The sequence below is a fragment of the Onychomys torridus genome, chromosome 7 (assembly GCF_903995425.1).
Source record: "Onychomys torridus chromosome 7, mOncTor1.1, whole genome shotgun sequence".
NCBI classification, from domain to species: domain Eukaryota; kingdom Metazoa; phylum Chordata; class Mammalia; order Rodentia; family Cricetidae; genus Onychomys; species Onychomys torridus.
This window is the reverse complement of record NC_050449.1, coordinates 104,532,805-104,553,354: the sequence shown is the minus strand read 5'-3', so window position 1 is coordinate 104,553,354 and position 20,550 is coordinate 104,532,805. Positions and strand designations below refer to the sequence as shown.

General features: G+C 41.4%; 1 protein-coding gene across 22 annotated transcripts in view; it reads left to right on the top strand.

Annotated features, from left to right (window-relative positions):
* The window catches only part of Arpp21 (cAMP regulated phosphoprotein 21), a 163,692-nt gene extending 144,703 nt beyond the window's left edge, over positions 1 to 18,989 (top strand). For 19 of the 22 annotated variants that reach the window (XM_036194192.1, XM_036194186.1, XM_036194179.1 and 16 more), the window contains 2 exons: positions 16,909 to 17,057; positions 18,192 to 18,976. In XM_036194192.1, coding sequence (XP_036050085.1) covers positions 16,909 to 17,057; positions 18,192 to 18,449 — 407 coding nt within the window. In that variant the 3' untranslated portion in view covers positions 18,450 to 18,976. Of the gene's footprint in view, positions 1 to 16,908; positions 17,058 to 18,191 lie in introns of all 22 variants that reach the window. The other 3 variants (XM_036194196.1, XM_036194195.1, XM_036194197.1) reach the window with 1 other exon arrangement.
* The last annotated feature ends 1,561 nt before the right edge of the window (positions 18,990 to 20,550 follow it).

Genomic DNA, 20,550 nt, shown 5'->3' with positions numbered 1-20,550 from the left:
AATATATCTGCTCAGTCTTCATGATACTTTTTAAAAAAATATATAAAAAGTAAATTAAAACATCACAGATCATTTGCTAGATGTGAAAAAGTAAATCTGGTTCATGCAGATAATGAGTATTATTTAATGCTGCATTTGCAAGTTGAATAAAAGAGAATGTACAACATGTTAATTGAAAACATTATGTTTTCTTTAAAGATTAATTATTCCTCTCATACAAAACTTTGCAAAGGGAATAGATTAGGAATGACTTGTGAAGTGAAAGTCTGACCTTGACCCAGTTTCCTGGCAAGCTAAGTGACAAGAAGCATTGCAGAAGCTGGAGACTGCTCCTTGGCCAGCACAGCTGCTGGAAAAGCTGAGGAGAGGGTGGTGAGAGGGGTTCCATTGAGTTAGACACCAGGGAAATATTTAAGATGAACAAGTTCTTATCATTCATAAGCAAAGCAGCATGTTCATTGAGTTTGTCAGAGTCCCTTCCTTCTGTTGGCACTGCTTAGTGTCCCATGGCGTTTTTGTAGGCTGAAACCTGCATGCTGGAAGCTAGAAGGAATACTTATAGGATTTTTGTTGGTTGGTTTGTTTTTGAAAGATGAGGTCCTGCACTGGATACTCCCGATACCCAGTTTGATTCTCACTAAAAGTGTAATTTATGGAGTGAGTAAAAGCACCTCCACCGACTCATTTGATAAGGCCCATCACTGTGGAGAAAAAGCCATGTGTTGAGGAAATTATTTACTCTGCATTCTACCCTGAGTTTCACAAAAGCCCCAGGAAGTAGAGGTTGGGAAATCATTTGCTTCAGGTTTGTAGGAAAACAAACAAACAAACAACTTGGGAATTAGTCTGTGACTTTTTCCAATGGTAAACACATGGTAACTTGGACTACAGAGTCAACACGCTGCATGCAAGGGTTCTTTCATACAGTCTCACCTTGCTGGTGGTTGACCAGGGCTGGAAGTGCAATCTGGTGGTAGAGCATGTTTAGCACATGACTCTGGAGTCTAGCCAGAGCACCAGTAAATAAGTAAACAAGGAGCAAATTTTGGCTAAATATATTATAAGCTTAAGACTAAGTTAGAGAACATTTTCTTAGCAGAGATGCAGAAATCAAAGAATGGGTGGAGGCTGGCAGAAATAGAGACCATGATCCATCCTTTCTTTACCTCGCCCACTGCTAACATTTGCTCAGCCCTCTGCTTCTGCAAGTGAAAGAAAATGTCGAATTTAACAAAACAAGTGGTGCAACTTGAGTTGAGTCATAATATATTTTTTCTCTCTCCCCTAGGATATTTAGACAGTGACATTACTTAGTAATACTCCCTATATTTTTGTCAGTTCCCTACTGATGTTGCTATTTCCAGAGAGAGAGGCAAGCTCTAGGACAAGGAGTCAAATACTCTACCCTAACGCCGAGTGTCACATAAATTTGAGAGTTAACATTTATTTAATTGCTGAAGCAGTCATGCTAAGTGCAGTCTAACATATTATTGGATATTAATATGTTGGATTTTGAGAAAGGGAAAGGTCTATAAAACCAGGAAATAGAGTACAGAGAGATAGCTCAGAGGTGAAGAACACTTGTTATATTGCAGACCCCAGGTTCTGTTCCCAGCACCCATATGGAGGCTCAAAACTGTCTATACATCCAGTTCCAGGGGATCCAACTTCTAGCCTCTATGGGCATCGGGCATGCATGTGATACACAGACAGACAGATAAGCAAAACACCCATAGACATAAAATGAATTAATCTTTATTTTTTTAAAAAAAAGAAAGCAAACACAGTATGCTAATAGCTTCATTTGTACAGACTGGCCACTAGCTTGGGAAACACTTCCTCATGTGGCATTTCTGTGCTTTCTGAAGGGAAAAAGTGTGGTAGTTACCCTACTTGCCAATACCTCCTTCTTTCCTAACCTCACGGAGTGCCTCTTTCAGCTTATTTTGCCATGTGGCTTCTAGGTAAATCATGCTAGTTTAAGGCATGCCCTGACAGAGGTCAAAGGGCAGAGGAACAGTGAAAGGCAGCAGACCTTCTTGTAGTGGGATGCTGCTCATTCTCACAGGCAGCCCTTCCTCCAGCTCTCACTTTGTTCTAGCCTTTCAGTTGCCGGACAGGGTCCTGAGGTGAGAGAAATAAGTCATTTTTGGTAGAGTCCTCTGCTCAACTCTTCATGACCTTAGCATGCTATTCTGCATCATTTTTATTTCCTGTAAAATGAGAAAAATGACCATGCCTACTTCATAAACTGTGTAAGCCAGTGAGGGTGGTAAGGTACATGAATACACATCAACCAGGATACAGAAAGGAGAATGCTTAATTTCTCCATAGAGCATATCAAAGTGTGGCTTCTGCTCACCTACAATATGATCACCTTAGATTGCCTGATGGCAAATAACTTCCAAAATTCAGGTTCCCAACCAGGGATTGATGCTTCCCACAGTGGGTAGTTTTCTCACCTTAATTAATGCAATAAAACCAATACCCAATAGGCATGCCCAGAGGACCATCTCCCAGGTGACTCTTGATTCTGTCAAGTTGACAATTAACAGTAAACCATCATGTTAAGTGAAGAATCAAGGCCAGGCAGGGAGGGAAGGATATAGTTCTTTGTTAAGAAGGCCAACATATCCCTGGGAAGAAGGAATATTTCTCCAAGGAAGTGAAAAAGTGGTTCAAGATCATGCACAGTAGGAATACAGAAAGGAAAGCAAGGCAGTGACATATGTTGACCACTGACCACCATTCTCCATTGGCCCCTGTCTCACAAGAGGGCTGTAAGTCTACCCAGATCTCCTCAACACAAAGACTGGGCCTATTTTACAAAGAAGTAAAATGAAATTAGAGAGAAGGGATGAAATTAGAGAGAACTGAGCTGTTCTGCTTGTTTGTTTGTTTGCTTGTTTGTTTGTGTTTCATTTTGTTTTCAGAAAATTAATAAATAGTAACTGGTAGGAATTCAAGGCAGAAGTGTGTATTGGAACTTAACTGTTTTCTCAATTCAGGTAACTACTAACTATGTAAGTCATGAAGGTTCAGTGAATATCAAAATCAGATCTCTTTTCTTCTCTCTCTCTTTTTAAGGCACATGAGTGTTCATAGATGTAGATGTATGTACAGGCCAAAGATCAACCTGGGTGTCATGAACACCATCAAATGCCTTTGAGGCAGAATCTCTCATTGGTATGGAACCCAACAATCATTTTGACTAGCTGGCCAGTGAACCCCAGACATCCTTCTATATACATTCCCCCAGCCTGGGGATTACAAATGCAGGCCACCATGCCCAGCATTTTTAATGTAGATTTGGAGCCTCAAACTTGGGTCCTTGCATTTGTAGGGCAAGCATTTTTGAACTATCTTCCCCAACCCTCAAAATGAGATCTCAAGATCAACATCAACTTCTGAAAAACCGCATTTCAGGCGGTGGCATAACCTGACTGTAGTAGAGTCACTAAGGTCCAGCACCTTGCAGTTTGCCCTTCAACAGGCATTTGAGGTTCTGTGGAAACAGGCCAACCTGCAGACCACTGACCCAAAGGAAGCAATGTTCTAACCAGGAAAAACAAAAGCAAAATGGGGAGCCTGGCTTGAGTAGTAAACGAAGAACTGCTTGAGAAGTCAGTCTCAAGCCTCTGGATGGATGGGCCCAGCACAATAAACCTCACATGAAAACCTTTGGGTGCCCATCTAGGATGATGTAGTAAGAAACTAGACCCAAAAGATGCCTCTATTATCCTCAAAATTGATAGATCTGCCTGTGCTTTGTGGAGAAAGTACTCTGCCATCTAAAAGAAAACTTCAGGCAATGAGCTTGCAGCCATCTTTAGAAGCTCCAGCTAGAAGCTTATAAATCACTTTTAACCATGATGGAAGGCTGGTGTTAGCCTTAAATGCCTTGGGGTGACAGCAAGAGTTAACAAGTGACTGATCAGAACAGTTTCTCTCCCTACCCTGGAGCAGGCCATTAAAAAGTGAGGCTGCTCAGTATGCAGTAGAGAGTCCTGCAGGGGTGTGCTTGTTGTTGGTGCTTGCATGCTACAATGCATGATTGGAGGTCAGAGGGCAACATTCATCGGATGGTTCTCCTTCCACAATGGGCTCTAGGGACCGAACTCATGTCATCAAGCTTATATGGCATGTGTACTTACCCTCTGATCCATCTCACCAGCGCAAGACAAACTAATTTGTATATGTGTGGGCAAGTCTGTGGGTTTCTGGTGATTGCCTTGATCCAGATAAACACAGATGGACACTTGTAAACAACAGTTTCTCATCCAAAGGATGAAAGATCTCCATTACTGCTGTTCTATCAGTGATGGTTATGAGTTAGGTGGTTATACAGAAGAACAAAAGTTGTCTCTTGACTATTGTTTGAGTGTATGATATCATCTGGTGTCCAGAAGCATTTGCTTTGGGGTCCTGTCTATTGGGATATCGATGTAATTACAAAATCACAAGGAATCAGAAGTCATGTTTCCATCTGTAACTGTAATGACAACTTTAAAAATGTTCAGCCTTGGCTTGGGGAGACAGCTCAGGAGGTCAAATGCTTGTCATACCTGAGTTAAACCTTCCAGAACCTATGGGGAAAAAAGTACTTCCCTGAACCGTGACAAAAATTGAGAAGAAGCCAGATCCTAGTTTGAAAATATATATTCAAAGAAAATGTCTATGCCATAACTGATAACATATTCTCAGTTCTTTCTATAGTTTCTGTTTGGAAATTAACTTGACTATCCAACTTCATAGCAACTATAGAATGTCCCATCAAGTCAAAAGCCCTGTGAATTGATTCTGAATGAAGAGTTCATCTGAAAATGGACTTTTTCATTGATCTCTGCTCAATATTTGGGGAGTTATCTCAATTTCATATGAATCAAAGAACACTAATCATATCCCCAAATTAGACAAAAAGCATGCTTTCCATCATATTCTTGCAAGAGCTTGTCTTGGGTGCTTTGTGTTGACTTCCTAGAATTATCATGCAGCGCTGTTTTGTACTCCTTGTAAGTTTTTTGAGTTGTCTAGTGTCTTCACCCAACCTGGTAGAGAAGAAAGAGCCAGGAAAGCTCCCTGCATGATTGAGAATGAGACTGAGAGAGAGTTCAGATCACTCAGAGAGAAAAATGAAGGTTCTCTGTTGCCAGCCCCCAACCTTCTTGGTTGTATATGGCCCTTGGTGTGTAATGTGTGTTACCACAGAGAGCCTGTTAGAAGAGTGGTCTATTCTACTCTCTCCTTGATTTTTAACCATTTCCCATGTATCCCCTTTTCAAAATATAAAGACCCTTACCTTTATCCCATGTTTCAAAAGCATGGAAAATAAACCTTCAAAGTCCAAACAAGCCCTCATGTCTGGCTCTGCCTGGCCCTCTGCCCTGTACCTGACCTGACTGTGATTCTTCTCATGGGAACAGTTGTCTTCTGCTGCCTTTGTTTCCATCCAGGTCACTAGATTTGCTGAACTCAGGCTTGATACTTCTCTTTTATGGTAGCTCTTCAGCTCTCTTCCTTTCCCTCTTCTCTGTCCTCACACACCCTTCCCGCTCTGTTTCAGGATTCCAGTCTCTTCTGGTTCTCTAGCTTTTCTACCTCTCCTCACACTTCTATTGAGTTTTCATTTCCACAACTCAATGCTTGAGTATGACCACGACTTATAGGTCCATTTCAATCGCCATTTCAGGTGGCAGTGACTCATAAATGTAGTATCACCAAGAGCAGTCATGTCCTAGTGACTTCCAAATCTATGTAGCATGATAAATGACTTTGGAGCCTTTTGCTCATTTGTTTACTGATAACTAATATGCACTGGTCCTTTTTGTGCCTCCAACTAAGTGGCTGCCAAACCTTATGTACCCTAGGGCTGGGGTTCCTTCTCTATGTGCTTTCTGCCCCTGGATGGCAGGCTACAACAGCTGGCATTCTAAGTATCTCTTGGTGTGCTCCTTATCTCTACCACAACTACCCTGGATCAGTGTATGTCTTCATTGTTCCTCTCGAGCTATTGTTGTTGTCCCCAGACTCCCAAACTTCACCTTTGCATCTTTGATGAATTCAGGGGTTTCTTTGCAAAATTACCCATCATTCCACCATTCCATTTGTATCTACATGACCATTTTGCAGCTGATCAGATCTTTCAGCAGTAAATCTCATTTTATAGGATATTATTTAAGGCCCTACAGTTTGAGCCTGATTCCAGTTCTGTCATCTTCTACTATCCCTGCCTCCACCTGACCACCTTTGAACTTCTCACATCTCTAGCCTTTGCATATGTGGATCCTGATTCTTCCCATCTTGTACCATTAACATTATCTCCTCATCTTCCTATTGGAAGCTTCTTAAGTTGTGGATCATGTCATCCCATCAGTGACTGTGAGGGTGGGTTGTGAAAATAATGAGCAGCAAAAAAATGATGAGTGCATGAGGACAAAAGTGAACTCAAAATCAACTACGGAGTGAATCCAAGAGTTTCCTGAGCATGCTCACCCATGTTGCCTCACACAACTTCACTGCAGGCTTGCTTGTCAATGGATGGCATTTATACTTCACACTGTGAACACCATCACCCCATCCAACACCAATCACACTGCTACACTTTGGCTCCAATTCTAGACTATGGCATGTTATGAGTGACAGTATTTTGCTTGTATATACAAAGTTTTATCGGCTTTTATAGAAATATGATGCTTTAATTATGGAAAACAAAGACTTTGAATATTTTTCTGTTTTCATTCCTCAGGTTACAGGTATGGCATTAGAATATCTTTCAATTGTTTTTATAAATAAGCACTCCATATCATCAGTATGCAAGTTTTCTTTTATCTGTAATCCACATTAAAGTTGTTTATATAATGAATAATTTTAAAGAAATATATTTATGGTTTGTTATCAATAGATGTTTGGTGTACTGACTTTATATACCTGTAGGTTCTGAGTCAAGCCTGGAAAAAAAATTCAGTTGAAAAGGACTTTTCAGGGAACAGTTTTAAGCCTCAATGAATCAGGGATTGTCAAAGAATCACATGGAAGCCTTCCATTCACTGCCTTCTATCCCCACACCCTGCTTGAAGTAAAAATGCCTGAAAGAGCAGTTTCTTCCTCCGTGCTCTCCACAGCCTAAGACATGTTCCCACTTGTCTTCCTTTCCCACTTGCCCTGTCTGATTAGTGCCATCTCCAGCCTGCACAGAAGCCCTGGCATGGCTTTACGGTCACTCAGATGTTAAATGGCAAAGAACAAATTTGAGGAAGGAAGATAAAAAGAACAGAAATTAAAGTGAAGGTCAGATGAGATTGCATGACATTGACTATTAGCATAGGGGTGAGCCAGAGGTATCTCCTGTCAGCTTAAAGAGCCACTGTTAAAACATCAGGGACCGTACAGCTGAAGAGACACATGAGCTCAAAAAGTGCTCACTCCATAAGCATGGGGACCCAAGTTCAAGCTTCCAGAACCCAGATCGGAAAGCCAGATGTCTTAGCATAGGCTTGGTATCGCAGTCCTGGAGAGAGAGAACTTGGTAGATCCCCAGAGCTCAGTGATCAGCTGGAGTGGCCTTATTGAGGAACTTCAGGTCTTTGAAAAATCCTCTTTCAAATATAAGGTGGATGGCTCTTGAGGAACTGCTCTTGAAGTTGTTCTCTAGCCACCACACTCATGCTCACACGCATAAGGTGTGCAGCGCACATGCACCCATGAATGCAGATATGCATGCATGTACATATATGTGTATATATGCTCAAGAAATATCATTTTTTAAATAATCAGAAATTGTGCCAACTGGTTTCAAAAGGATTTTGTAGTTTAAAAACAGCAACTGTGAGAATATTTGCACCACAGAAATTGGCAAGTGTCGTCCACAGGGATTTCCCTTTCTTGAACACACAGACACTTCCCAGCTTGGAGTGAGGATTTAGTTCAGTGGCAAAGCACTTACCTAGCAAGCTCAAGGCCAGGAGTTTAGTCAATCACCAGCACATGAAAGGGAGAGAGGGCAGGGTGGTTGGGGGAGCTTCCTAAAGACCACTGGTAATTGGGATTAAAATGAAGCCCGTTAGTCCTTTTCCATGTTCCTCAAGCATACAACAATGGCAGATCTCATAGATGATGGTTCTTGATCAGACACTCACTGAGTGTGTCTCTGTGTCCCCTGCCCGATTAGTGCCATCTCTACATTAGCTCATATCATAATTGTCTCTACCCTTGCTCATTGCTGGAGCTGCCCAGTAACACTAAACCAATGTTATTGCTAAATCTAAGTTTAGCATTTGGGACCAAGTCCTATTAGTCTAGAAATGAACAAGATTGTCTGTTTGATTGCTTGCAAATAACAACATACAAAGATTCCTTATATCAAAAGGGCATTATTTTTGCATATGTGCTTCCACACAAATGATGTCCCTGTGTGTGTATGTGTATGTGTGTGTGTGTGTGTGTGTGTGTGTGTGTGTGTGTGTGTGTGTGTGTGCCTGTAGAGACTGGACATTGATGGCAAGTATCGTCCTTGGTTGTTTTTCCAAGGTTGTTATCTGCTGAGGCAGGGTCCCTCATAGAGACTATAGCTTCTGTAGCCTTTGCTAGCCAGCTTGCCAAGAGAATTCCATGCCTCCAAATCCTAAATGCTGGGATTGCAGGTGGGCTTCACATGCCCTCCCAGATTATATGTGGGTTCTGGGAATCTGAGCTCTGATTCTCACACTTGCACAAAAAAAAGCTTTATCGACTGAGCCATCTTCTTAGCCCCAAAGGGTACTTTTGAGGCATTATCTGTTGCCTATGAAAAAGTCTCTCAGTTGTAGACATAGATAGCTATCTACAGATTGAATCTGCAACTGTAGTACTTATCTTGAGGTGGCTGGCTAGGCTTGGTTACATTCTTACACCCTGTAGCCATACAGAAGGTTGCTAATGCTGACTTCATGGCTTACAGCCTCCTGGTGAAATGGATTAAATCTATGGAAATAGGCACCAAGAGCCAGTCACCATAGCCTCCTCCATCTCCCTCTTTGCCCTGCTCCCAGCTTGCTTGTGGAAAATGCTCCTTCTGTCTGGCTCAGTGCCCTGCTACCCACCAGGTGAGTCTGCAGCATCATAAAATTAACGGGGCCAGGTGAGGTACAGGAATGCCACGTTGTCCTCTGAGCCCTTACCCTCATTAAGAAAGTAAAATGTTGGTAAGCCTTGCAGGCAGCCTTCCTCCCTCCAGATTGTTGGATATCTTCGGCTGTCAGCACAGCACTCTGGGCCAGGAAAGTTCAGAGAATTACTTCAATAATATGACAGCCTCTTCCATTTAAAATGGGATTCAGCTCTGCTTCCCTCAGAGCCTTCATTGAAATTCCACGCATGATCCACTCCTCTAGTCATTTAACAATGTCTCTCATGTTTGCCCTGATTTAAAAAAAAAAGAAAGAAAGAAAGAAAAGAAAAGAAAAGAGAGAAAGGAACCCAGCTTTGTATTTGTGATAACGCGGATCAGGGTAGTGTAATTGTAGTGAGGAGGCCCCCAGGCTGGGAGTAATAGGACGGCTCCTCTGATGTGTGCTGCCATCAGACAATGACCTGTGCATGGTTGTTCTCAGGGGACAGTAAAGAGGCTTTTAAGAATTACTCACTGTGAAGGATGAAAGCTAATGAGGAAAGGAGCAAGTGTGGAGAGAAGCAGCTCTTCAGGAAGTCTGGTTCCACTTAGACCTGTCATGGCTCCCTTCAAAGTCATTAGGACTGGTGGGTCTGTGCAGGAGTGTGCTGAGCCTCGCACATTCCCATGCAGGCTCCTCCCAGGCCAAGGCACCCCCTTCCTGAGGAATTAAAGCCACTAGATGATAAATATCAAGGGAAAAGAAGGGAATGGATGCAGAGATTACCAATAAGTAAGGTGAAAGAGGGCATTTCCATCAAAGAAGAAACCGCTCCTAATGGGCTTCCACAACAACAAAAGAAAAAGGCAATCTTGTGTACTCTGCTTCCTTGTCTTAAAGGCCAGGCACGGGCTTTGAATCATGTGCACTACCAGCCTGGCATGGAGCAAAATGTCTTAGAGACTCAAACCTTGCTTTTCACTTGGACTAGCTTGCTAGACCAGGGATCAACCATCTGGAGCTTGTGTTAGAGTTGTACAGAGACATCCAAAACAGTGAAATAAGATGCATAAGGGAAGCTCAGGACTGCTGACCTCCTCATGCAGGATGGAGGTGGAGATGTCTGTCAGTGAAGTGGCAAAAGCTGCTCTCTGAGGCATAAGGTAGTAGTCCACTTCAGGAACCCACAGTGATGCTGCAATACAAAGCTATGTACCTGCACTCCTCCCCCACAGCCCCCTGCAACAACAGAGGCTGTGGTTGCTGAAGTTGCCAAGGACTTCATGTACTAGAGATGTAGCCTCTGCAGTGAAATGAAACTAAGGAACACACAGTATCTGCACAGTGAGAACACATACCAACGGCATATGCTCCAAAACACAGAGCTCTTCAAGTGGCCTGGAGTAGAGAGACTTTTGCTTTTTCAAGCCCTCCCTGTGAGGTCCTAGATTGCTTTCCAGATGAATACACTATGAATATATTCTGAATATGATATAGCACACTATGGTATACTATGAATACTGCTTCCATCTCCAACAGTCAAGCACTCTACGCAGAGTTGGCCAGTTGTTCAGGAGAGTTCTGACTGAGTTGATATCTCATAGAATAGAGCTATCTGGGATAGTCTTAACTGTCAACTTGACACAAGCTAAAATCGCCTAAGAAGAGGGCCTCAACTGAGGAATGCCTAGATCAGTTCATCCTGTGGGTAGTCTGTGAGAGATTATCTTGATTGTTACCTGAGGTAGGTAGACCCATCCTAAATATGGGCAGTATCCTTTCATGGGCTGTTAAGAATGCAAAAGCTAGTTAAGCATAAGCAGCAAGCAAGCAGGCAGCATGGGTGCATTCCCTTCTCTTTGCTTTGACTGAGTGTTATGTGACTAGCTGCTGAGTTTCTGCCTCAGTTTCCCCTCAGTGGTGGACAGAACTTGGCTCTATCAACTCCTTTCCTTGAGTTGCTTTTGGTCAGGGCAAGAGAGTGAAGATGGCCCTGCCTGCTCTCCCAAGATCTTCAGAGTATAAGCCATTTATTTGAACAGCCACCAACCTCATTCTACGTCCTGAAGTTCCACCCACTGTTCCACCATCTGCACAACTATCCTTCAGGGCAGTTATAAGGGGTAAGAGTTAGCTTTTACGAGGCAACCATGTTTCAGCTTTGATTTTCTTTCTTTCATATGAAGAGGAACTTGGTTAAAAACTGTGGGCCATATCTCTTCACCTCTTCATCTAACCATTTTAACTATTGATAAAATAATTAATGTATCAAATGTTCATTGAATACCTGCCACATGAGAGAGATTATATTAGGTACAAGAGAGGGAGAGGCCTGTGTAATAAATAGCATTTCCAGAGAGAGAAAGAAAGCAAACGGCTACAGGGTCAGAAGCATGGCATAAATTTTAGTCTCTCCTAGTAGCTTTGACTCTTTAATGGTTCACTGCATCCTTCAAAGTTACCATTTTCCATAAAAGGCGTTTCATGATAGTTATTATTTCTCTGCATTCTGCAGCATCATGCAAAAGCACTTAATTCACGCCGGGTCTGAGCCAGGGTGAGCAACACCTAGGTAGTTAGGGTGGTGCACCATGGAAGATTTCTAAGCAGAGTCATCACAGCCAAGAACCCTCAGATAATGGTAACCTACAAAAGGAGGAGCCAGTCCTGGATCAGCAATCTGTCTTCAGTTTCCTAACCAGCTTTTCCATAATTAGGAACTGCCGTGATCCTACCTTCTACCTTAGACAAAAGAGCAGAATTTGAATTCAGAAGCAAGCTATTCCAGAGATAATTCCTTGGGAATGCAGGGATATATGTACCTTGGCTCATCTTGATAACTGTGTGGTATATGTGCATGAGTATATGTTTGTGTGGGTGTAGGTGTATGTTTGTGTACATATAGAGGCCTAAGGTCAACATTACCAGTCTTTTTTAATTGATCTTCACTCTACTCATTGAAGCAGGGCCTTTCTATTGAACCCAGAGCTCATTGATATGGCTAGTCTCAGTAGCCAGCTTGCTCCGGGGATCCCCTGTCTCTACCTTCCCAATGCTAAAATATAGGCAGAATACTGCCTACCCAGCATCTGTGTAAGTTCTGGGGATCAGAACCCTGGTCCTCACACTTGCATGGCAAGCATTCTACTCACTAAGCTATCACTCCAGATAGAAAAAAAAATCATTATATTACATAGATTGTTAACTAATAGTAGAAAAAGACATCTACCACATTAGGAATGCTTCACTAATAGCTTAACATGTAAATCACACTGCTCTAACCAATTAAGATAGCCAGAACTAACTTTGTATGCAATCCATTCTCTTACCACTCTCCTGGTTTTCAATTTCCACAGCCAACAGCAGCAAGCTTAACCTAAATCCCCAAATGATGACTACTGCTGCCTCTCACTCTTTCCCAAGTGTTGTCTGTAACAGATCCTTTAAGTAAGAGTTAAAATAGCAATTGCAACAATGTATCATGTTCTGACTTTTCATTGTATTGCATCGGGACAAACTTTTGTTGTTTGACTATTAACCAAGTCCCTCAAACTGCCCACAGCATTCAACCTTGCATGTAATTTAAGCCTGGTTTTCTCAGATTTACAAGGACCAGACATTGTACATTCTGCAAAGTCTCCACTTAGTAGAGTTGGTTCTTTAGTGGCCAGGAGGCATCTAACCACCCTTAACCTTTTCACTTTCAGAAAAATAAATGGCACACGTGACTTGAAAATTGAATCAATCTTGACTGAGTATAAAATAATAAAAACAGCTAATGTCTTCATCATTTCCTGAGCAAGCCCATCAGGCAGCAGGGTGTTGCTTTTTTTTTTTTTTATTTTGTAAGACATATTATAGCTGACTAATCCTCAATAAATATGAAAGAGTGATCATTTCACAGCTACCCATTGACAAACTGGAACACATTTTTCATTTGAGCAGGCAAGATAAGCAGGCTGCCAGGGGCTGTGCCATCTCTGCCTCAGACAAAGGCTGTCCCAGGCAGCTGCTGGTTCATTCTTGGGTCACCACTATGTTATTTTTAGTTCTATGCATCTGCACGGGAGCTCAGCTCACATTCCCAGCAGCCTCCTGTCTTAGGGACCCCTCTGTGGCCCACCTTCCCTGACATAATTTAAAGAAATGGGTACCTCCAATTAAACCATTCCAGATGTAAATTTCTTGCCTGGAGAGCGAATTGAGAAACGAATGGGATTCATGAATATAAATTGAGCCTCCCTTACACTTCAGTTTTCATCTTGAAATTGAAGACTATTCGCCCCTCCCAACATAAATCCTTATTTGCCTTAAGTGTGTTTACTGTGGGACCCTGGTGCAGAGCTGGTAGCATATTGCTCTGCATAACCAAATGCTAACTCTCACAAATCATCCTGGGATGAGGCCTGGGGAGGGAGAGGCTATATGTTGCTGCACCTGTGCACCCAGAAAGGATGTATTGCTTTGCAGCAGGCTGTGCCCTACATGGAGATGAGGCAACTCAGCCCCCACATGCTTTGCCTGGCCTTGGATATTGCCTATATTCTTCTACAAAGGAATTCCATCTCTCTGTCTCTCTCTCTCTCTGTCTCTCTCTCTTTCTCTCTCTCTCTCTCTCTCTCTCTCTCTCTCTCTCTCTCTCTCTCTCTGTGTGTGTGTGTGTGTGTGTGTGTGTGTGTGTGTGTGTGTCTCACTCAACATCTTTATACTTCTATTCTTTCCCCTTCACCTTAGTTTGGTTTAGAGATTGTGCTGGTACATGAATTTCTTCTCAGCCACATCACTTTGTTAACACAATGACTCTGTGGAAGGATGAGTGTTCCATCAACAAACATGCAAATGAGCTTCAGACATCAGGCCACCTTCTCCCTCATTCTCCTCACCTCTTCTTCACCTCTCCTTTCCTCTTCATCTTTTCATTTGATTTGTCTAGAGCAGTGGTTCTCAGCCTTCCCAATGCTGTGACCCTTTAACACAGTTCCTCATGCTGTGGTGACCCCAACCATAACATTATTTTCATTGCTACTTCATAACTAATTTTGCTGCTCTTGTGAATCATAATGTAAATGTCTGTTTTTCCCAAAGGTCTTAGGCTACCCTTATGAAAGGGTTGTTCAACACCCAAAAGGGGGCATGACCCACAGGTTGAGAACCACTGATCTAGCAGCTACATGAGGTCAGTAAAAGATCCATTGAGATCCCAAATATTAAAAGATTGCCCTCAGGTTTCAATCATAAATTCTCCTCTGTTATAATACTCCCTTGACAGTGGCATGACCTTGACAGTGAGTTCACATTTCCTGCTGCTCTCTGTTACAAAAGCAAATGGTAAGAGAGAATCCAGCTAATAATTGATTGTAACTCTCCCACAACCATATCAAGATATTTTCTTATGTGCACAAGAGTGCATGCTACAAAGATCTCAGATGAAATGGTGAAATAGTCTCAGATTTTTTTTTTCAGGATATATATTTCTTTTGTGTATGTGGATTCTCTCTCTCTCTCTCTCTCTCTCTCTCTCTCTCTCTTTCTCTCTGTGTGTGTGTGTGTGTGTGTGTGTGTGTGTGTGTGTGTGCGCGCGCGCGCGCGCACGCATGTGTATGGTTAGAGAATAGAAAATAACTTTGGGTGTGATTCTTCAGGTGTTACCACTTTTCTTTTTAATTTAGAGTCCCTCACTGGCCTGGAAATCACCCCTCAGACTAGGCTGGAAAGTCAGCAACACCCAGGCTCTGCCTTTCTCTGCCTCCTTAGCACCGAGATTACAAGCATGTGTCATCACAGCCAGATTCGTGTGTTTTAAACAATAGTTCTATGGACTGAACTCAGGTTTTCATGCTTCCAAGGCAAGCGCTTTGCTAAGTCACTCACCTCCTCTGCCAACCCCATGATGGAAATTTCATGGTGGCTTAATGTATGGATTAGAATGGAGGATGCAGATGCTAACAACCAACAGAAAGCATTTAAAAGAAAATGTATTCAAGCACCTCTTCATCCAAGACCTTTTGAGAAGTAGTGTTAATAATAGCAAGGTATTATGTGGTATTCCTTAACCCAAGTCAGGTGGGTTTGCCTTTAAGCTACATACACTATATAGCTGTGAGCCCTTCAAGATGCTAACTCAGCTTACATAGGACTTGAGGTTTATGTAGGACTCTGAGCACTTTAAGGAAAGCTTTGAGTATGCATTGTGGTGGGGACAGAGCAGAAAGGCAGCCATTGCCTTTAATTTTGTTGGTGATATGTGGTGTCCTTACAAGAATTTAAAATAACTTAATAAATTAAAAACCTTTGTAATAATGAACAGGCTGTGCAGTGGGAGGGTATACAAGACAGGTTAAAAGGTAACTTTAGAATAGACACTGATTCAACCTCTAATTGTAGTCACTGGCCAGACCTCCAAACTTAGTCCCTAAACTTGCTATCTGCTGCCTTCCATACTAGCAACTTGCTCCAAATTGACTTGGAGAACACAATGCAGTGACTCTCGGTGACCATGTTTCCAGGATATTTCTGATACCAATGAAGATGTATATTTATCCAGCCAAGTGTTTCCTTCTGTGAAAGGCTATCACTTTCTTTTTCCTCACTATGAAGTTACAGCTTTCACAACTACTCAATACTTGGTGTTTATTAACAATGTATATTCATCCTGTGTTGTTGTTGCATTTTTAGACTCAGTTTGTACAACTTATTTCAGTGTCTGGGGTAAGATTCTCCTCTCTTCTCCTCAATTTCTCAGGCAGTATACTATGTAAGCTCTGGACACACCTTGTTTTACAGCAGGAACTGAAGCTGCTGTGTTTATTTACTACTGTATCATCTTATCTAAGTTGTAACTTTCTTTGACATTTATAAGAACAGTTATCAATATATTTTTACAATGCATTTTCAACTACTTGTTTTGAGGACAAAAAAATAAATGAATCAAATCCTCTCTATCACTTCAGAAAAAGAAAGAAAAGGAGGCCAACCAAGAAATTAATAAAAAATGTATAAATTTTAAAATGACTGTATTCTATATTATCTAATATTTGTTCATGACTATTTATTGACTGTTTTATTGGAATGTTATCTTAGGAGCTAATTGTTGAACAGAATAAAAACACTTTATTTTCCCCAGTGGATGTTCAATTACTCAGCATAGAAAGTCATCTTGTTCACTAGGACATGACCAAGCAGAATCCATACTATGTAAATAAACTGTTTTGTGGTCCCTTCATACATAAAGCTAATTCAGGAGAGTGGGAAAATAAGTAAAGCAGTCATTTAAGCTAAAACATCTGTAGCCATCTGAAATTATTGAGACCACTGAGGAAGCCAAACATGAAAGCTATAATTTATGATGTCAAGAGAGGCCTCTGTGTAGTGAAGAATTAATCATAGTCACATATGCTCATTGGATGAGTCTGTGTGGCAGCAGAAATACCAGCTTTTCTTTAGTCCATTCTGGGTAACAATAGAAATGTCAGAATGTTTTTTAGTATACTATGCAGCAATTGAAATGTCAGAGGATTATCATTAGATCATTCTTTGTAACAATAGAAATATCAGAAGATTTTTATTGGACTGTTTTATGTAACAATGGAAATGTCAGTAGACCTTTTGAAATCATAATATTGTCATACTTCAATATTTCTTTTAGAAAACTTTTCATTCTTAGAAAGCAAACACTGGGAGAGCATATTCACAGCATGGAGACTGAGATGTCTGAGACTCACTTTGGAACAAGTGCTCACACCCAAAGCAATGCCACAGTTTCTCTCTGTTATAACTTCTTACAATCTATTCAGAAGGGTCTTTTTTTTTCTTTCCTTTACAGGCTACCAGCCAGTCTTGTCTGGTCAGCAGGGTTTCCAAGGCCTGATGGGAGTACAGCAGTCACCTCACAGCCAGGGTGTGTTGAGCAGCCAGCAAGGAGCCCCAGTGCAGGGCGTGATGGTCTCCTACCCAACCATGTCTTCTTACCAGGTTTGTGCCAGCAACAGGGAAAGCCCCGACCACAAACTCACACTTTTCCAAGTAAACACTATAGGAAGTTCCCTGTGTTGGGTGGTTAGTAGGGCTGTGGATGCTTGACCCACCCATTCATTAGTTGACTTTGAATTGAGAAATAGAAGGAGAAAATAGTGTGCAGGTGCCATTCCAAATGTCTGGGCTGAATTTACTTCCATATAAACTTTCTATTCATAGAAGAAAATTCTTTAATATTCTGCACAGGAAGACCCTTCGTGCACTCTATTGAAATGATACTTGGTAGCAAACTAAGTATATTTTGTATTCACCCAAGTAAACTTTATTCTACTATAGTTTGAAGTTATCATGGATTTTTAAATGGCTTCTCAGATGCATTTGAAGCCCAATAATACAAGCACAGTTCCATTCTCCAGATCAGAGCAACTTGAGTCTTTAACACATATCATGTATGCTTTTGTAGTTGGTAACCTGAAGCCTTCTAGAAGAAGAAATGAGGAGTGAGTAAAATGATTCAGTCATTCAAACTAGCTGTATTGGGTGCTTCTAGCTTTAAAGAAACTGTACTCAACCCATCTACTCGGACAACCCTCTCCTTACTAAAGTAGGTTCCAAGTTACGTCTCATGAAACCAGAAAGGGGCATGGTTTTCCATGCTGAGAGAAAGCTGGAGGGGCTGTCCTGGGGCAAAGGAAGAAGACAGAAGAGGGGAGGGGAGGGAGGAGAGAAGGAGACTCTCAGAGTCCATGAACCTAAACATCTGCTGCAGCCTGGGATCTGTCTCTGCCATACTTCCAGTAGGTCTTTGGTTTGCTGACACAGATGAAGTTATACAAATGGTATATCCATGCATGTGTAACCTATGGCCCACAGGCTACCTGCATCCCAGGATACCTGTGAATGTAGCATAATATATCATCAGTAGTGACAGCATGCAACAATATCAGAAGTTGTAAAGTCAGAAAGGTCAAATGACTTTCTCCAAGTGAAATAGCTGATAAATGATAAATATAGGATTAGAGACCTGTTATGTCCAACTCCAACACTTGAGTGATATTTATGACATCGTACCCTTCATTGAAGTCATCAAAGCAGCCTTTTCACATACACTTTTGTTTGTGTCTTGCTCAGGTGCCAATGACCCAAGGTTCTCAAGCAGTGCCCCAGCAGACATACCAACCGCCAATCATGCTGCCCAATCAGGCAGGCCAAGGGTCACTCCCAGCCACCGGAATGCCTGTGTACTGTAATGTCACGCCGCCAAGCCCTCAGAACAACCTAAGGTTGATGGGTCCACACTGCCCTTCCAGCACGGTCCCTGTCATGACTGCTAGCTGCAGGACAAACTGTGCAAGCATGAGCAAGGCGAGTTGGCAGGTCAAGTTCTGAGAACTCAGGCTGCCTGCAGTCCACTCCATCAGATGTTAACTCATGGCCTTCACAGGAAGAGGAGACTAGGGCAACTGGCCAAGGACTTCTGTATTCACTCAACACTCAAATGATTGCTGCTGGTGTTCTGTACAAACTAATCAAAGACTAATACACACATTAGCTGGTTAATGGTGCATATTTCTGTCATGTCTGCTAGGTATGCCTTTCTAGCTTAGCTAGTGACATGAGTTCATCAAGGTAAGATTTTCTCCTACCACTGAATACCACTGTGTAGATTACAATATCCCTGATTCGGATTAGTTTTGTATTTTGTGTTGAGTTTGTGATGCTAAAGTATTTAAAAATATATAAACTAAATCACATTGTACCAAAGCTGTAATGGAAAAGAAAAGAGCTAAGGAATGGAAGGAATAATTTATATACACTATAGAGTTTTCTTTTTTAAATGGATATATATGGTATTGTAGTGTTTAATCAAAATAAAAGCTTATTTGACCTTGTGGAGGAAGGTCATGTTTTTACCACCAGTTTGTTTCAGTCTCTCTTTTGATATGTTAATTACTTATTTATTGAATGTTTTTATTAGCAGATGTCAATTATACAGACTGAGCTTAATTGTGACATTTTAATATTTGCAGAGAATGCATTTTGATCACATTTAACCTCAGTGATTCCTCACACTCTCATACCCTCTGTCTTCTAAATCAGCTCTACTACTTCCATGGCACTTCTTGCTTGCCTGCTTGTTTGTTTTTAATGAATCAATGGGTTTCATCAGAGCTTCTTACAGAAGCAAAGATAGGGACTGTTTATAGGAGTTTACATGATTACTCATTTAGGGGAAAGTCACCATCCCATCAACCATTAACTGCCTACAAATCCTCGGGGAGCAGGGTTTCATAAGCCTCCCTCTCCTGTGATAGGATATTGACAGGCCCCATTTTGTGCAGGTAATCATAGCTTCTGTGACATCAATTGTGCCCCACTTTCATGCCTAGAAGCTGGTATTCAGAACACTCCACCTCTTCCTCCAGCTCTTGCGTTCTTGCATCCCTTCCTCTGTGGTGTTCACTGTGCTTTGAGAGGAATGATACAGAAGATACATTTACAACTGAGCATTCAATATCAGCTTGTGTCTTATTAGTGTCACCATTGTCCTTTCTGGGCATCATCTCATAAATGCTGAATGGAAAAGTGGCTCCCAGGCATATACAGTTGAATGATGTCTCTCCAAGAGATGCTATCAGCAAACACTTTACCAACAATAGCCCCTCATCTTGAGATTATTATAAGGGTCCTGAACATAAGATGATATTTGTGCCATTGCTTTTAATTATAGGAATATTGGAAATACTGTACCTACTAGGAAATTCTAAATGTTAGTAAGAATGCCTACCCCACACCTAGTCTTGTTCTGTCTTTACTGGAGTTCGACCATGTACCTGGAAGATAAATTTGTTTATAGTAATATGGAAGAGGTACTAGAGCATGCACTCCAAACTACCACTGGTTTTGACAGTAAGCCAACAACTCCAAGGTGCTAACATTTGACCTGGTAACTGAAAAAGAATGTACATAGCAATGATTTAATCACAAAGGCTAGAACATCTGTACATAGATACAAGATGGTTAACCATTCTCCTAATGTGTAATTCCCTATGGAGTTCATGGGAAAAAACTGAGTTAGGACAACATTTCAAAAATAATAACTGAACTCCAGACTCTGAGGATTGACCCTTGGGAAAATGTTTATTTGAGGGAATAAAACCTCATAGCTTTTATCTTAATACCACTGTATAATAATTGCTTCATGGTTTGTATTTCCTGCCCCCCAAAAAATGAGTTATAGGAATGGTATCAGGAAAATTCTCACTGGTTTTCATTTGATCACATTTTCTACATTGGGTTTTCCATTTTCATGTTGTTTATTATGGGTAGACTTAAGCACTTAGAAACCCTGCTTAGTAGCTTACCATTTCTTTCTGTCTATTGTTTATTTTTCCTTTCAAAGGGAGCTTTTGTGATAGTCTAATTAAGTTCACTCCTTGTGAAGTTTGTTCTATTTTTCCATATCTGGGTCTACTTATTTTTTCATCAA